At 43.8% G+C, this 17,059-nt stretch overlaps 1 protein-coding gene across 1 annotated transcript in view; it reads right to left on the bottom strand.

The window, feature by feature from the left end:
* LOC126108840 (forkhead box protein D3-like) overlaps window positions 1-17,059 on the bottom strand; it is a 78,321-nt gene that overhangs the window by 47,083 nt on the left and 14,179 nt on the right. Inside the window, exon 3 of the mRNA XM_049914203.1 lies at window positions 10,601-10,770. Coding sequence (XP_049770160.1) covers window positions 10,601-10,770 — 170 coding nt within the window. The remainder of the gene's footprint in view (window positions 1-10,600; window positions 10,771-17,059) is intronic.

Here is a 17,059-nt window from a genome sequence, read left to right as displayed (position 1 = left end):
GTGCCATACGGATCCTTCCCACCGACACCAGCTTTTCTGAATTGCACAGGTGGGAACTTTCCCTGCAATACATCCTACGTTCCCGTAACCCTCCTGGCCTCGACCTTCGTTAGACACTGTCCTCACCCATCCAGCCCCCTCCCTGTTCCCATTCCAGCACTACACAGCTGTCATTTCACCACCACACCCAGTCTTTTAATTCCTTTTATTTTTATTTTATTTTTACTCCTCTCCTATCCGCTATTTACCCCCTCCTCCCTCCGCACCTTCTCTCCTGCCCTCCGTCTAAACTGCAACACTTCACTGTCTGCCACCCCCACCATACTATCCCTCCCCCTCCCCGCCCCAGCCTCCTCCTTACCCCCACCCAGTCGCCACTCCCATCATGCACTGATGCTGTTGATCACAGTGTAGTTTCAGCTCTCTGAGACTGCAGATGTGTGTGCAAGTTGCGCTTGCTGCTGACAAAGGCCTCAATGGTCGAAAGCTACGATTGTGTGCATCTTTTTATTGTGCCTATAGCAACTCAGCATCTCCGCTATATGGTGAGTGGCAACTTTCCTGCTCTCGTATTGTTACAACCTCTTACTCAGATATATATACATTACGCACCCACCCAGGTTACATAAGAAAACTGGACTGGGATCTGTGACATTATCGTAGTTCACTAGAGTGTGAGTCGAGTTATTACAAACACGTAGTAGCTGAGTGTGCACACTTTCCCCACGGGCTGGATCCTCACCAAATCAGTACAATTATTGCTAATGAGAAAACAGCAATTATTACAATGAGAATGAATAAACACTGACAAAAAAATCTACACCCTGTTAAAGGTTTCCAATTCACTCAAGATTTGTTGTTGCAACACTGCATACGAAGTGCACAAAATGATTACATTTACACATCAATAGCAGAACCTGTTCAGAGGTAATACGTATCGACCCATTTTGAAACACCCGTATTAGTACGTGGTACGCCCTCTATGTGCGGCAAAGCAGGTGCTGTCTCTGCCATCCAGTCAATCGTATAGATGACAAATGCTGTCCCGCAATACATTATTTGGTGCCTGCTCGACACGTTCACATAGTTCTGTAAGAGTTATCAGCTGACGAGTCACGTAAGCCGCTTCACGTCTCATCACATCTGACACGTGCTCGATTGGAGATACGCCCACAGATTGGGTCGACTAGGGAAGTTGCTGCGTACCTTGCAGAGCACACCGAGTTTCACAGCCAATGTGCGGACGGGAATTATCCTGTAGGAACAACACGTGACCTCGCTGTTGCAAGAAGGGCAAAAGAATGGGTCTAGCAACATTCTGCAACTACCTAGCACCGGTTAGCGTACCTTCCAGAAACGACAGAGGTGAACTCGAGTAGTAGCCGCTGAAGATTTCTCGGGTCTCCAGCAGGGCGGTAGCGTCGATATCTCGCGACGTTTCGGGAAGTGTCATACTACCCGTCTTCCGGCAAAGTGTCGAGATTCGCAGAGAGCGGGCTATTTATATGCGCAGTCACCCCCCTCCACTAGATCTCGCGTGGCTGCGGTGGACCTGGAGCGTGCGCGCGGTGGTCGGGGGGGATAGCGGTCGCCCCCGGCAGTCGCGCTCTGTTCTCGGTGTAAGCATTCTGTCTGCATCTGCAGCTGAGGATGTTGACAGGCGCGCTCCCCACAGATTGCCACTATCGCAGGGTTCCGTGCAGCGCCGAGTTGGTATCCCTCACCTCTGTTGACCAGACTGTCGTGAATCCTTATTTCTACGGATTATTCGTTAATGTACAAATCTTTAACATAATGCAGCGTGTCAGCAACTGTGCAATGTACAGAAAATAAACAATTTTTTCAGCCTTCAGTTGCAAGGTAATTTTTACTCCTTTACCTAGGTTTCGATTCCAGTAATGGAATCTTCTTCAGAACCTATAAATTAAACCACATACGGACATATGTTACTCACTGAAATGCATTATCAGTCTAATGATTGAATAATAAAGAAATCGTAATATTTACAAAAAAATTAAATTATTTTGAGAGCCAAACACTGGCCATGTCACAGATTAAAAATTAAAACAATAAAGACGCATAATCATAAGATTATGTCTGTCAAAATTAAAACCATTAAGGCGAACGTAGACGGAGCTACGCCGGCTAGAAATAAGGACCACACGTGAGCGGCTCGGAAACTAGGCGTCGTGAGCAGTTCCGCGGCGAGGCTCGGCCGCAGCCAAGCGCATGTGCGAGCGCAGACGCAGGCACGAGAGACAAACTGTCTCAGAATTACTTACTGTACTTACTGTAGTGGCGTTTCGCCCTCTTACTATAATATTTAAATGTAAAAAAATTTTTATACCTTGGCTTTGTAGTTTGTTCTCAGGTAAATTGTTTAATGTTGCTATACCAATAGATAGGTTTGTCCATTTGTAGGATGGCTTTTAGTCACATTTTGTTTATATGTATATTTGCTCTAAGTAATTCTGAGACAGTTTGTCTCTCACGCCTGCGCTTGCACTTGTGCTCGCGCATGCACTTGGCTGCGGCCGAGCCTCGCCGCGGAACTGCTCACGACGCCTAGTTTCCGAGCCGCTCACGTGTGGTCCTTATTTCTGGTCGGTGTAGCTCCGTCTACGTTCGCCTTAATGGTTTTAATTTTGACAGACATAATCTTATGATTATGTGTCTTTATTGTTTTAATTTTTAATCTGTGACATGGCCAGTGTTTGGCTCTCAAAATAATTTAATTTTTTTGTAAGTATTACGATTTCTTTATTATTCAATCATTAGACTGATAATGCATTTCAGTGAGTAACATACGTCCGTATGTGGTTTAATTTATAGGTTCTGAAGAAGATTCCATTACTGGAATCGAAACCTAGGTAAACAAGTAAAAATTACTTTGCAACTGAAGGCTGAAAAAATAGTTTATTTTCTTTGATAATGCTTTCCCAGAAGCCAGATGCTCGCCACAGTACCTCCGTGTTTTCTCAGCTGCAGGTGTGCTCTCCATTTATGCAGTGTTCTCCTATGGCTGATTTTTCTCTTTGACCTAGTAGCACACAACTGATATGTTCTTCGCAGTGTTTACACATAAAGCGCTGTGTTTGCCCGATGTATCGTTTACCGCATTCGCGTGGAATGCTGTATACTCCTGGTGTGTTAAGGTTCAGCGCGTCTTTGGCAGGACCTAGGAGCTCCCTCGTCTTCGGTGGTGGTCGGAGAACGGTTTTGATATTGTATCTGCCCAGAAGTCGAGCAATTTTGGCGGAGAGCGGACCCACGTACGGAAGGAACGCGAGTCATTTGTTTTTTTTTTCTTCATCATCAACTTCTTCTGGGGTTCTCACTGCTTCCTTCTTCCTTTTAAGGCCCTGTTGATCTGCATTTCACTGTAGCCATTCTGGTGGAACACTTCCCTCAGGTGTTGCAGCTCAGACGGTAGGCCGTCTTTGTCGCAGACGGCGTGCGCCCTATGTACCGGGGCGGTCAGTACTGTTTGTCTTTGTGCCGGATGGTGGTAGCTTGTAGCGTGAAGGTATAGGTCTGTGTGTGTCTTCTTCCTACGTACTGCATGGCCTAGTGAACCATCTGCCTTCCTCTTAATTAAAATATCAAGGAAGGGGAGGAATCCATTTTCCTCCATTTATATTGTAAATCTGATGTTCGGACGGATGCTGTCGAGGTGTTCCAGAAACCCATCTAGCGCCTGTTTGCCACATCCCCATACGACAAAAGTGTCGTCGACTTAGTGGAAGAAATGCTTCGGTTTCTGTCTGGCAGTTTGAAGGGCCACCTTCCATATAGAGGTTTGCAATCACAGGGGCCACTGGGAAGCCCACGGCCACACCATCGATCTGCTCGAAGAATTCCCCGTCGCACCGAAAGTAGGTGGTTGTTAGTGCGTATTTGAAAAGGCTGACTGTTTGTGGTTCAAAGTGCTGGGATAAAAGTGCCAAGGAGTCTCGAAGGGGCACTTTCGTGAAAAGCGACGTCACGTTGAAGCTCACGAGTAGGTCCGCCCTTCATAGTCGCGTGTCCCCGAGTATTTTTACAAATTCGGCTGAGTTTCTCACACGGTGGCTGCAGTGTCCCGCAAGGCATTTGAGCAGCGTCGCTAGATATTTAGCAAGTCCGTAGCTGTGAAAGTCGGTGGAGTCCACAATCGGTCTCAGAAGTACCCCATCCTTACAGATCTCGGGGAGTCCACCGAGGCGTGGTATCGCTCACACTCTGGGGTACAGCCGCATCTTCATTGGCTCAGGTAAGTCAGATCTCTTCAGCAGAGCTGTCATCTTTCTACTCATCGTCAGGGTCGGATCCTTCTTCGGCCTGTCGTAGGCCTCATCTTGTAGCAGCAGGTGTATCTTCTGCCGGTAATCGGCAGTGCTGAATAGCACCGTAGCGTTCCCTTTGTCTGCCGGGAGGATCGTTATATGGGGGTCATCTCTAAGGGACCGGAGAGCTGCTCGCTCTTCCGCAGATACGTTCATTTTAGGTAATCGAGATCTGTCGATTGTTCTGCAAGTTTCCCGTCCGACTTCCCCCGCTTCCTCCTTCAGAAGCCCTCGTACTGCTTCTTCCACGCCGTTGATAATGTCTCATTTCGGGATCGTTCCGGGGACGGGGGTGAAATTTGGTCCTTTTCTGAGGATTGAGATTGTGGCAGCGTCCAGTTATTTTCCAATCAAATTGACCACGGCTCCGGTGTCATTCGTCTCCTTTTTAGTCGTCCCGAGTCCCGGCTAGTCTGTCGAATTAGCCGAGTTGTTTAGATGTAGAGCCCCGTTTTTGCACCTCACAGTGGGAGTCAGTGCTGCAGTCGACCCATTCCCACAGGTAGGCTGGTAACGTCCCTGCCAGTTATAGGTGGCACGTGAGGAGGGTGCGCCCATTCCTGTCGAGCTCCTTCCGAGTGAAACGAATGCGCTCCCTTACTGAGGCCGTGCCTGCTCGTCGTAATATTCGGTCGGTGTTCTCAGATTTTACTGGATGTCGAATCACCTCGGTAAAATGTTCTCGTCTCGACAGCACTGTAGGAAAGCGACTGCTACGGGCCGCCCCCACCACCGCGCGCCCGCCATCGGTCCACCACAGCCACCCGAGGTCCAGTGGAGGGGGGTGACCGCACATATAAATAGCCCGCTCTCCACAAATCTCGACACTTCGCCAGGAGACGGGTAGTACGACACTTCCCGAAACGTCGCGAGATATCGACGCTACCACAGGGCCGGAGAGCCGAGGAACTTTCCTCGACAGTTTACACTGGGAAAGGCTACGGTCACATACGGGAGTTGTAGCTTGTCGCACCGCAGACCGTAAGGCCTGGGGTGCCACCAGTGCGTCTCAAACAAATGCACTCTACGAAACAGCACTCACAAGATCTACACTGTATGCGTGAACAACCGTCACTTTCGTGGACGCAGAATCTCCTTTTATCTCCGAAGACCGTGGCACACCGTTCCACCTTCCGAGTGATCCTCTGACGGCACCGGTCGAGCCGCACGCGCTGGTGCTGTGGTGTGAGTGGAAGAAGGGCTGGAGGCGTACGTGCCCCTAGTCCCACTGCTAAAAGCTCATGTCGACACATCTGAGCTCACGGGCGTGCGTGGTAGGTGTACAATCTGTCACTGCTGCCCTTTCAATATGACAATCCTGACAGGCATTTGTGCCGTGTGTGTGTGTCCACAGGTGTGACAATGTTCACGTGACTATCGATACCGGCATCACGCGACTGACGTAGCACGTAAGACTCGTGTGGCAATTCTCCGGGAGGACTACTCCTTTCAGACTCGCTCAGTTCGCTGTAGGAAGCACTGACGTCTCTCGGTGGCGCGGTCGTATGCTCGCTTCACACGTTAGCACTACACTGACACTCCTGGCTGTGCGCATTTCCTATTAAGGGGTAGATGCAGGTGGCGTTCTGGTAGCTGTGCCACTACAGTATCTGTGGGCGGACGGAACTGAACCCGTGATCGGTACGTCTACTGTCCCCCAGGTGGCACATGCCACCATCGGATCATACTTGATGTCATCTTTCCAGCTGTTGCTGTTGTTGTGGTCTTCAGCCCTGAGACTGGTTTGACACAGCTCTCCATGTTACTCTATCCTGTGCAAGCTTCTTCATCTCCCAGTACCTACTGCAACTTACATCCTTCTGAACCTGCTTAGGCCGGTATTACACTATCAAATTTCTTTGTCAAAGATTTGATCAAAGATGTGATCAAATATTCCGTCCAATATATTTGACAAAGATCTTTGTCGTAGCGCTAGAAGGGGTATTACACTGTCATCAAATTTTTCGTCAAAGTTCAAGATGGCTGACAACAACTTGTTATTAACCGCAGCAGTTGCACGTACCGCAATTGCATTGTGTGCACAGGCGGAAAAGAAGTGGGGGAAAAATGGAACCATACATACGAGGCTGACAGTCTTAAAAGTCCTGGGATTACAACTTGATAATAAATTCAGTTGGGAGGAGCACACCACAGAACTGCAGAAAGGCCTTAACAAATCTGTTTGCAATTCGAGTGTTAGCAGACATAGGCAACACAAAAATGAAAAAGCTTGCATACTTTGCCTACTTTCATTCCATAATGTCATATGGGATAATATTTTGGGGTACATCTTCAAGTCAAACAAAAGTTTTCAGAGTCCAAAAGCGTGTAATACGTATTATTTGTGGAGTAAATTCACGGACGTCCTGCAGAAACCTCTTCAAAGAACTGGGTATACTAACTACTGCCTCTCAGTATATTTACTCCTTAATGAAATTTGTCGTAAATAATATATCTCTTTTTCCAACAAACAACTCAGTTCATACATAGAATACCAGGAACAAAAATGATCTGCACAAGGACTTAAAAGCACTTACTTTAGTTCAAAAAGGGGTCCACTACTCAGGAACACTCATCTTCGGAAACATAAAAAATTTAGTTAGAAATAAAGATCAGTTTAAAAGGAGCCTGAAAGACTTACTACTGGCCAACTCCTTCTACTCCATTTGCAAAATTTTTAATAGAAACAAATGATGTATTTATTCACACTATTAGTATTGTTATTTCAGCTTAAAAAAAATTGACATTTTCCACATCCACGAGGATCTCCTCAGCACGGATCTATGGAACGAAAAACTAATCTAATCTGGGTGAAGCCATGGGTTTTACGACGACACGATAAAAGCATTCAACAAAACTTGTTACGTGAGCTTACAGTGGAAGACGTCAAGTCGTACATCAATTACTTAAGAATGGATGAGCATACATTTCTGTATGTGCTCAATGAAGTGTATCCTCATATCACAAGGCACAATATTCACTTAAGAACTGCTACATCTTCAGAAGACAGGCTCACTGTAACACTCCGATTCCTTGCTACAGGCAAGGGTTATGTTAGGTTAGGTTAGGTCAGGTCAGGTCAGGTCTCCAATCTTCTTAATCTATTTTTGTATTCACGGTGCCTCACGTTGTAAAGCGCCTCATCAGCTTCAGACATCTCTATTAATTTTGTAGTTGTCAGCACACACCAATTGTATTTACCGGCAATGGTTATAAAAACACTACAGACGACAGAATGCAGCGATGCTAGCGCTCCATGTGGTAACATGTCACATTGCAGTGAACAGAAGACAAGCGATTTCTTTGATCAAATATACAGCGAGGCCCTAGATTTGATCAAATATTGGACGACATTTGACAAAGTCCCTATTACACTATCAAATATCTTTGACAAAGGTAATGGACAAAGAAATTTGATAGTGTAATACTGGCCTTAGTGTATTCATCTCTTGGTCTCCCTCAACGATTTTTACCCTCCACGTTGCCCTCCAATACTAAATTGGTGATCCCTTGATGCCTCAGAACATGTCCTACCAACCGATCCCTTCTTCTTGTCAAGTTGTGCCACAAACTCCTCCTCTCCCCAATTCTATTCAATACCTCCTCATTAGTTATGTGATCTACCCATCTAATCTTCAGCATTCTTCTGTAGCACCACATTTCGAAAGCTTCTATTCTCTTCTTGTCCAAACTAGTTATCGTCCACGTTTCACTCCCATACATGGCTACACTCCATACAAATACTTTCAGAAACGAATTCCTTACACTTAAATCTCTACTCGATGTTAACAAATTTCTCTTCTTCAGAAACGCTTTCCTTGCCATTGCCAGTCTACATTTTATATCCCCTCTACTTCGACCATCACCAGTTATTTTGCTCCCCAAATAGCAAAACTCCTTTACTACTTTAAGTGTCAGACTTAATTCAACTACATTCCATTATCTTTGTTTTGCTTTTGTTGATGTTCATCTTATACCCTCCTTTCAAGACACTGTCCATTCCGTTCAACTGCTCTTCCAAGTCCTTTGCTGTCTCTGACAGAATTACAATGTCATCGGCGAACCTCAATGTTTTTACTTCTTCTCCATTGATTTCAATTCCTACTCCAAATTTTTCTTGTTTCCTTTACTGCTTGCTCAATATACAGACTGAATAACATTGGGGAGAGGCTACAACCCTGTCTCACTCACTTCCCAACCACTGCTTCCCTTTCATGTTCCTCGACTCTTATAACTGCCATCTGGTTTCTGTACAAATTGTAAATAGCCTTTTGCTCCCTGTATTTTACCCCTGCCACCTTTAGAATTTGAAAGAGAGTATTCCAGTCAACACTGTCAAAAGCTTTCTCTAAGTCTACAAATGCTAGAAACATTGGTTTGCCTTTCCTTAATCTTTCTTCTACGATAAGTTATAGGGTCAGTATTGCCTCACATGTTCCAACATTTCTACGGAATCCAAACTGATCTTCCCCGAGGTCGGCTTCTACTAGTTTTTCCATTTGTCTGTAAAGAATTTGTGTTAGTATTTTGCAGCCGTGACTTATTAAACTGACAGTTCGGTAATTGTCACATCTGTCAACACCTGCTTTCTTTGGGATTGGAATTATTATATTCTTCTTGAAGTCTGAGGGTATTTCGCCTGTCTCATACATCTTGCTCACCAGATGGTAGAGTTTTGTCAGGACTGGCTCTCCCAAGGCCGTCAGTAGTTCTAATGGAATGTTGTCTACTCCCGGGGCCTTTTTTCGACTCAGGTCATTCGGTGCTCTGTCAAACTCTTCACGCAGTATCGTATCTCCCATTTCATCTTCATATACATCCTCTTCCATTTCCATAATATTGTGCTCAAGTACATCGCCCTTGTACAGACCCTCTATATACTCCTGCCTCTATTTCTGCTTTCCCTTCTTTGCTTAGAACTGGGTTTCCATCTGAGCTCTTGATATTCATACAAGTGGCTCGCTTTTCTCCAAAGGTCTCTTTAATTTTCCTGTAGGCAGTATCTATCTGACCCCTAGTGAGACAAGCCTCTACATCCTTACATTTGTCCTCTAGCCATCCCTGCTTAGCCATTTTGCACTTCCTGTCGATCTCATTTTTGAGACATTTGTATTCCTTTTTGCCTACTTCATTTACTGCGTTTTTTTATTTTCTCCTTCCATCAATTAAATTCAATATTTCTTCTGTTACCCAAGGATTTCTACTAGCCCTTGTCTTTTTACCTACTTGATCCTCTCCTGCCTTCACTACTTCATCCCTCAGAGCTACCCATTCTTCTTCTACTGTATTTCTTTCTCCCATTCCTGTCAATTGTTCCCTTATGCTCTCCCTGAAATTCTGTACAACCTCTGGTTTAGTCAGTTTATCCAGGTCCCACCTCCTTAAATTCCCACCTTTTTGCAGTTTCCTCAGTTTTAATCTACAGTTCATAACCAATGTATTGTGGTCAGAGTCCACATCTTCCCCTGGAAATGCCTCACAATTTAAAACCTGTTTCCTAAATCTCTGTCTTACCATTATATAATCTATCTGATACCTTCTAGTATCTCCAGGATTCTTCCATGTATACAACCTTCTTTTATGATTCTTGAACCAAGTGTTAGCTATGATTAAGTTATGCTCTGTGCAAAATTCTACCAGACGGCTTCCTCTTACATTTCTCACCCCCAAATCCATATTCACCCACTATGTTTCCTTCTCTCCCTTTCCCTACTCTCGAATTCCAGTCACCTGTTACTATTAAATTTTCGTCTCCCTTCCTAACCAGAATAATTTCTTTTATCTCATCATACATTTCATCAATTTCTTCACCATCTGCAGAGCTAGTTGGGCATATAAACTTGTACAACTGTAGTAGGCGTGGGCCGCAATAATGCGTTCACTATGCTGTTTGTAGTAGCTTACCTGCACTCCTATTTTTTTTATTCATTATTGACTTCCACATAAACAAGATAATTAACAGTGACCGAGGTACATTAATGCATGGTAAGACAGGTGACAGACCCAATGTGAGTGTCCCGACTAAGCTCAAACATGTAAGAAAAGGGTATAAGAACATTTCACCAGCCATTAGCTAGATTATGTAAGGGTATATCAGCAGGCCACCAACAGTCATTACATTCGACCATGGCCAATGTGCACTCATTTGAAAGCTAGTGGTTTTTCAACCATTTGATGATGCAGCTAGAAGCCCAAGAAATTTTATATTTTTATCAGTGACGAGTTCCAGAAGACAGAACGAGGCGACGTCACACCCGGCCGCCCGCACCACTCACCGAGCACCCAGTAGTTGCCCTTCTCCTTTCTACCCTTCTGCAGCACTTTGATGAAGCACTTGTGGAGCGACAGGTTGTGGCGGATCGAGTTCTGCCAAACCTTCTTGTTGTGTTCGAAGTAAGGGAAGCGGCTCGTGATGTAGGCGTAGATCTCAGACAGCTTCGCCTTCCTGTCAGACAGACAACAGCGAACAGCTCAGAGCGCATCATCTGAAAGAAACACCGAGTCGGAACTACTGGCGAAGGGCGATTCTTGCCACATTCGATATGGGTGTCTGACATGTCACTTTTAAATCGTATTTCAAAATACAAGGAAAAGACAGACTACATGTGGATTCTTGCAGAGAAGATAACAGTAACAACCCATTCCTTACAATGTTATTTATTTATATAAATAAGACTGTTACCCATTTTGAACTGACAGATTCATCATCAGACAGCTTGTTCACATTAAAAATACATTTTTAATTACTTTGTATTAGCTTTCACTTTTTATTCCCCCATATGATGAAATTTCCTCAGGCTTGTCCACTGTACACTGCTGTAACATTTATTTATGTACATCTGTTCCTTATCACTGCAGTAATACTTTATAAGAAACTGGCTGCTTTATTCATTTATCTTAATCTTAATCAGTTCTCTTTTAATATGAACAGTAAGCAATGGAATGTTTGTAGACTGTAAATTTCTACTGTCACATCAATGTATATAGCAAACTATGTCTGAAACAGAAAGTCTTTGGTATTATTATGGTTGTGATATTGCCATCTTTGTATACATACTTCCATGGGGCCAAACCTATTGGTGTGTGAGTGGTGCTTCAGATTATGTGCGTACATATACATAAAAAAAGTGCTTCATGCAGTGTTTGTTGGTGCACGATCAGAAGCAGTCAGCACTGGAACATAATGGCAAAGAATTTTTGACGGCACTACCACCCCAAGAAAATCTGGAGGAATAAAAAAAGAAAGCTAATGCAAAGTAATAAAAAATGTATCTTAACAGAACAAGCCGTCTGATTACGAACCTGTTGCTTTGAAACCTGTAATGATGCTATTTACATAGACAAATAGCATTATAAAAAGTGGTTGACTGCAGTTATCTTCTCTGTAAGAGTAAGCCTGTATTTTGTACACAGCCACAAAGTCAGAATATCAGTTTTTGACAAAATAGTAAAAAAAAAAAAAAAAAGTAAAATAAAATAAAATAGATTGCTAGTCACCTTAAAGGTGACACAATGAGTTGCAGACAGACATAACAAAAAGACAGTTACACATTAGCTTTTGGCCAAAACCTTCTTCAGGAGAGGAACCCCACATACATCCATTCATACAAGCAAGCACACCACATGCTCACATGACCACCATCTCTGGCATCTCTGGCCAAAATGCAGCTCTCACATGGAAAGAAAGCAGCAATCTGGAGGGGGTGGAGAAGGGGGAGGGACAGTAGTGTACAGGTGGGGGAGAAAGGAGTGCTGTCTGGTGGAGTGTGCAGGGACTAGAATGCCAACAGGAAGTTGTGAGGCATAGAGGTGGGGAAAAAAGGAGCGAAAAAGTGATGAGTGGGAAAGGTGGGTGGGAGATGATAATGGGGAGGAGGTGATAGGACAGAGAGGGTGGAAAGTGTTGGACAGAGGGTGTGGGGACACTACGATACCACAGGTTGGGGCCGGGATAATTACGGGAGCGGAGACCGTATTGTAAGAACAACTCCCAAATCCACAGTTCAGAAATGCTGGTGGTGGAGGGAAGGATCCGGATGTTTCAGATAGTGAAGCAGCCATCGAATTCAAGTACATTGTGTTCAGCTTCATGTTGTGCCACTGTGTGGTCTACTTTGCTCTCGGCCACAGTTTAGCGGTGGCTGTTCATCCTGGTAGATGGCTGGCTCGTAAACGCACCAAGACAAAAATATGTGCACTGATTGCATGGTAGAAGGAAAGAACTGTAGGAGAAGACAGACTGGAGTAAGTTCAACAGATAATTTAGGAGATTAAAAAAAAAAAAAAAACTTGAACGACAACAGATAAGACTTTGGCATTCACAGGTGATGTACATTAGTATGTTCTGTAGAAATGATTAGCATTTGAACCATTTCAGTCCAGGGATTCGAGATCAATGTAGCTATCGCAGCACAACAGCACCTACCAGTAAAAAACATCTGCAGCTCTCGTTGTCACAATAAACAAAAGGTAATGGATCAGTGTGACTTGGGCACACTTTCAGGATGTCTCACAGACATGTGCGTGAAACGTACTGTCAAATCAAGAGTGTCTCAAACAGGTCACATTATTGGCATAAGAAAATGTGATACATTCATCCAGGAAACTGTTGCTCGTGTGGGACAAAGTTTTTCAGCAGTGCAATGTGTGTGTGCAGAATGGTTCATGGGAGGCCACAGAACACGACAAGATGGGTCAGATTGAATCACTCAGTCCAGTCTACCATATATTAATGCAATCAGTGAGATCGTCACACTTTCTCGCAAGAATTACATACAGCAAGATGACTTCTATAAAAGGAAACAGCTGCAACCGTATAGCAGAAAAGGATTAATAAGTTGTCAAGTCTAGAGAAATGCTGCGTATGTGCGTGTGCACGAAAAACGAATGATACAGGGGCAGTAAAAGACCAAACAGACTGATCGAGTAAGGAATTATGACAGGCTGTAACAAGTCGGTGACAAAGTATGTCTAATAAAGAGTAGGAAGAAATAATGAGTAATAGAGCCCAGTATGTTGTCCCTGACAGCGAGTGTTCATCAGACACAGAGGTGTCCCAGGGAAATATGATACGACCATTGCTATTTTCTGTATTTTAAATGACCTGGCAGACAGGATGGGTACAATCATCTCTGATGATGCTGTGGTGTTCATGAAAGTGTCGAAGTTGGATGACTTGGACAAAATTTCTAGTCGGTGTCACAAATGGTGGCTAGCCGTAAATGTAGAAAAATGTAAGTTAATGCAGGCAAATAGGAAAAATTAACCCGTATTGTTCGGATACAGCATTAGCAGTGTCCTGCTTGACACAGTCAGGTTGTTTAAATATGTAGGCGTAATGTTGCAAAACAATATAAAATGGAATGAGGATGTGAGGATTGTAGTAGTGGAGGTGAATAGTCAAATTCAGTTTGTTGGGAGATTTTTAGGGAAGTGTAGTTCATTTGTAAAGGCGATCACATACAGGATGTTGGTGCAACCTATTGTTGAGTATTGCTGAAGTGTTTGTGATCAGTACCTGATCAGACTGAACGAAGACACTGAAGCAATTCAGAGGCGGGTGGCTAGATTTGTTACCGGTAGGTTCAACCGAGTGTTACGGAGATGATTTGTGAGATCAAGTGGGAATCCTTGGAGGGAAGGCAACATTTCTTTTGAGAAACACTACTGAGAAAATTTAGAGAATTGGCATTTGGAGCTGACTGCTGAACTATTCTACTGCCACCAATGTACATTGCATGTAAGTACCACGAAAATAAAATTCGAGAAATGCGGGCTCATACGGAGGCACACAGATAGTTGTTTCTCCCTCCCTCTATCTGTCAGTGGAACAGGAAAGGACATTACCAGCTGTGGTAAAGGGTACCCTCTGCCATACACAATGTTGTGACTTGCAAGAGTATGTACATAAATGTAGAATATAATAGAGGGAAACATTCCACGTGGGAAAAATATATATGAAAAACAAAGATGCTGTGACTTACCAAATGAGAAAGTGCTGGTAGATAGGCACAATAAAAAACACAAACACTCATACAAATTTCAAGCTTTCGCAACCGAAGGTTGCTTCATGAGAAAAGAGGAAAGGAGAGGGAAAGACGAAAGGATGTGGGTTTTAAGGGAGAGGCTAAGAAGTTATTCCAATCCCGCGAGGGGGAAGACTTACCTTAGGGGGCAAAAAGGACAGGTATACACTCGCGCGCGCACACACACACACACACATATACAGACACAGGCACACATATGTAAATTCAAAGAGGCTGGGCAGAGATGTCAGTTGAGGTGGAAGTACAGAGGCAAAGATGTTGCATGACAGGTGATGTACGAGGGACAGCAACTTACCCACCAGGCCTCAACCTCCGCTAATTTCAAGTTACCGCCCCTCGTACATCACCTGTCATTCAACAAAATCTTTGCCTCTGTACATCCGCCTCAACTGACATCTCTGCCCAGCCTCTTTGAATTTACATATGTCTGCCTGTGTCTGTATATGTGCAGATGGATGATGGATATGTGTGTGTGTGTGTGTGTTTGTGTGTGTGTGTGTGTGTGTGTGTGTGTGTGTGTGACCCACTCTCCTTTCGTCTTTCCCTCTCCTTCCCTCTTTTCTGATGAAGCAACCGTGGGTTGCGAAAGCTTTAAATTTGTGTGAGTGTTTGTGTTTTTTATTGTGCCTATCTACCAGGACTTTCTCATTTGATAAGTCACAGCATCTTTGTTTTTTATATAAATGTAAATGTAGATGTAGACAAACAAAATGGAATGATTGTCCACATATTACATGGGTGATTGGGGAAAACTGCAGTTGATAGGGTGGTGGAACCATACAGGTAGGCCTAGCTATGAGAATGCAAGGCAGACAGAAAGTAATGAGGAGTAGCAGCTGCAAAAACGGCAATAAATTTAACATCAAAGCTGGGGAATACTCAAAATAACACATGACGGACAAAGGATGACGCACATAAAAAAGCGGGCAAAAGGGTCATTCCTGACCAATGATAGTATCAAACACAAGTTTTAATCTGAGGTAGAAATTTATGTGAACGCACATTTGAAACACAGCACGCATGGAAGTCAATCATGAATAGTGAGGAAACTGGTACAGAAGAAGAGAACAGATGCATTTGAGATGTGGAGCTGTAGAGGGATGATGAAAATTGGGCAGACTGAGAGGATGAGAGGTGAGGAGTTCCTCTGCAGGATCAGTGAGATACAATTGGAAAATGTTGACAAGAAGGAAGGACATGATGATAAGTCATATTAAGTATAAAGGGGGTAACTTTGATGGTGCTGGAGGGACTTGTGAATGGTTAGAACTAAATGGGAAGAAAGAAATTCCAATATTTCCACTAAACAAATGAGGACATTGGGCAGACGTGCTGCTCTGAAATGCAGAGGATGGTTCAGGAGAGGAAGTCGAGAGGATCACATTTAACCAGTCAGACGACTGAAGACAGAAAAAAGGGATCGACCCAAAATTATGGTTGATGATGCAAACACCATTAACTTATGTCTACCGTATGAGCACGATACAGTGCAACAGCAAAGTCTCTGCAGCAGTGAGCTCGACGCATCTCGCCTTGTGGGGTGTGTAAGACTGGCAGCACGTTTATGTCACTCTGAGCTAGGGGCTGGGATTCACTGCTAGTGGCTGCAGTTACGATTGGGGATGGTATTCAACAGTATTACAATTAAAACAATAAAATTAATTAATTATACTGATTACAATTAAATACACTGTACTCACCGGTATCACATTAAGTGCTGCAAATGTTTTCCTCTTTCTTGAAACCACAGTTTATCACGTTTACATTTATTTGCGGATACCTTTACCAATGTTTCACGTGTAACCGACTTCAGACAATCAATTATCGCTGTCTTCAATTCGTCTGTTGTCTTTGGGTTAAATTGATACAGAAATGTTTCACCCACCCCAGTGGAAAAAGTTGGGCGGAGACAGATCTGCTGAGCACGGGAGCCAGAGATCTTTCAAAATTACTCTGTCTCCAAGCACTTCATCTAAAAATCATAGCAACTAGTATGCCATGTGAGCAGTAGCATTGTCTTTTCGGAAAAATCAATTCTGGTCTCATTTTCATTCAGCAGGACAATAAATAGATAAATTATATGGGAACAGTAGCCAATGGAATGGGTACCCAGTATCAAAAATAATTGGCCCTATAATTAGTGCTCGCATTACAGTAAGCCACACGCTGATTTTCTCCATGTAGAGTGTATTTCTGTTAAGGCATGTGGATTTTATTGTGACCAAACTCGTCCATTTTGTGGAATTACGTAGACAGATAGGTGAAACCGTGCCTTATCAGTGAAAAAGGTTCAATCTGAAACACTAACTCCATACAGTTTAACAAATTGCCGAAACCACTCACAATACGCTATTTTATTTGCACAGTCCGAGGAATGTAAATGTTGCGCAGCATTAATTTTACACAGATAAATCCCCAGTTCTTTGGTTGCAGCCTTATGTGCTGTCGTACAAGACACTTTAGCCTCTTGTAATGATCCCCTCACTGATTTTGTTGGACTCCGCAACAAGATGTCGAAAATGCCATCAAGGTCCCATTCTGTTAAAATTTTGGGCCCACCAGTTCGTGGTGCATCACAAACTGAACTTGTCGTCGGGAATTTGTGAATGAAACCACATACAGTGTTACGATGCGGAAAAACGCAAACTAAATTGTTGCCTCACAGGCTCCAAAAGTTTCCTCCTGTAC

The sequence above is a fragment of the Schistocerca cancellata genome, chromosome 11 (assembly GCF_023864275.1).
Source record: "Schistocerca cancellata isolate TAMUIC-IGC-003103 chromosome 11, iqSchCanc2.1, whole genome shotgun sequence".
Classification (NCBI taxonomy): Eukaryota; Metazoa; Arthropoda; class Insecta; order Orthoptera; family Acrididae; genus Schistocerca; species Schistocerca cancellata.
The sequence above is the reverse complement of the archived record's forward strand: the minus strand, read 5'-3'. Positions and strand labels throughout refer to the sequence as shown.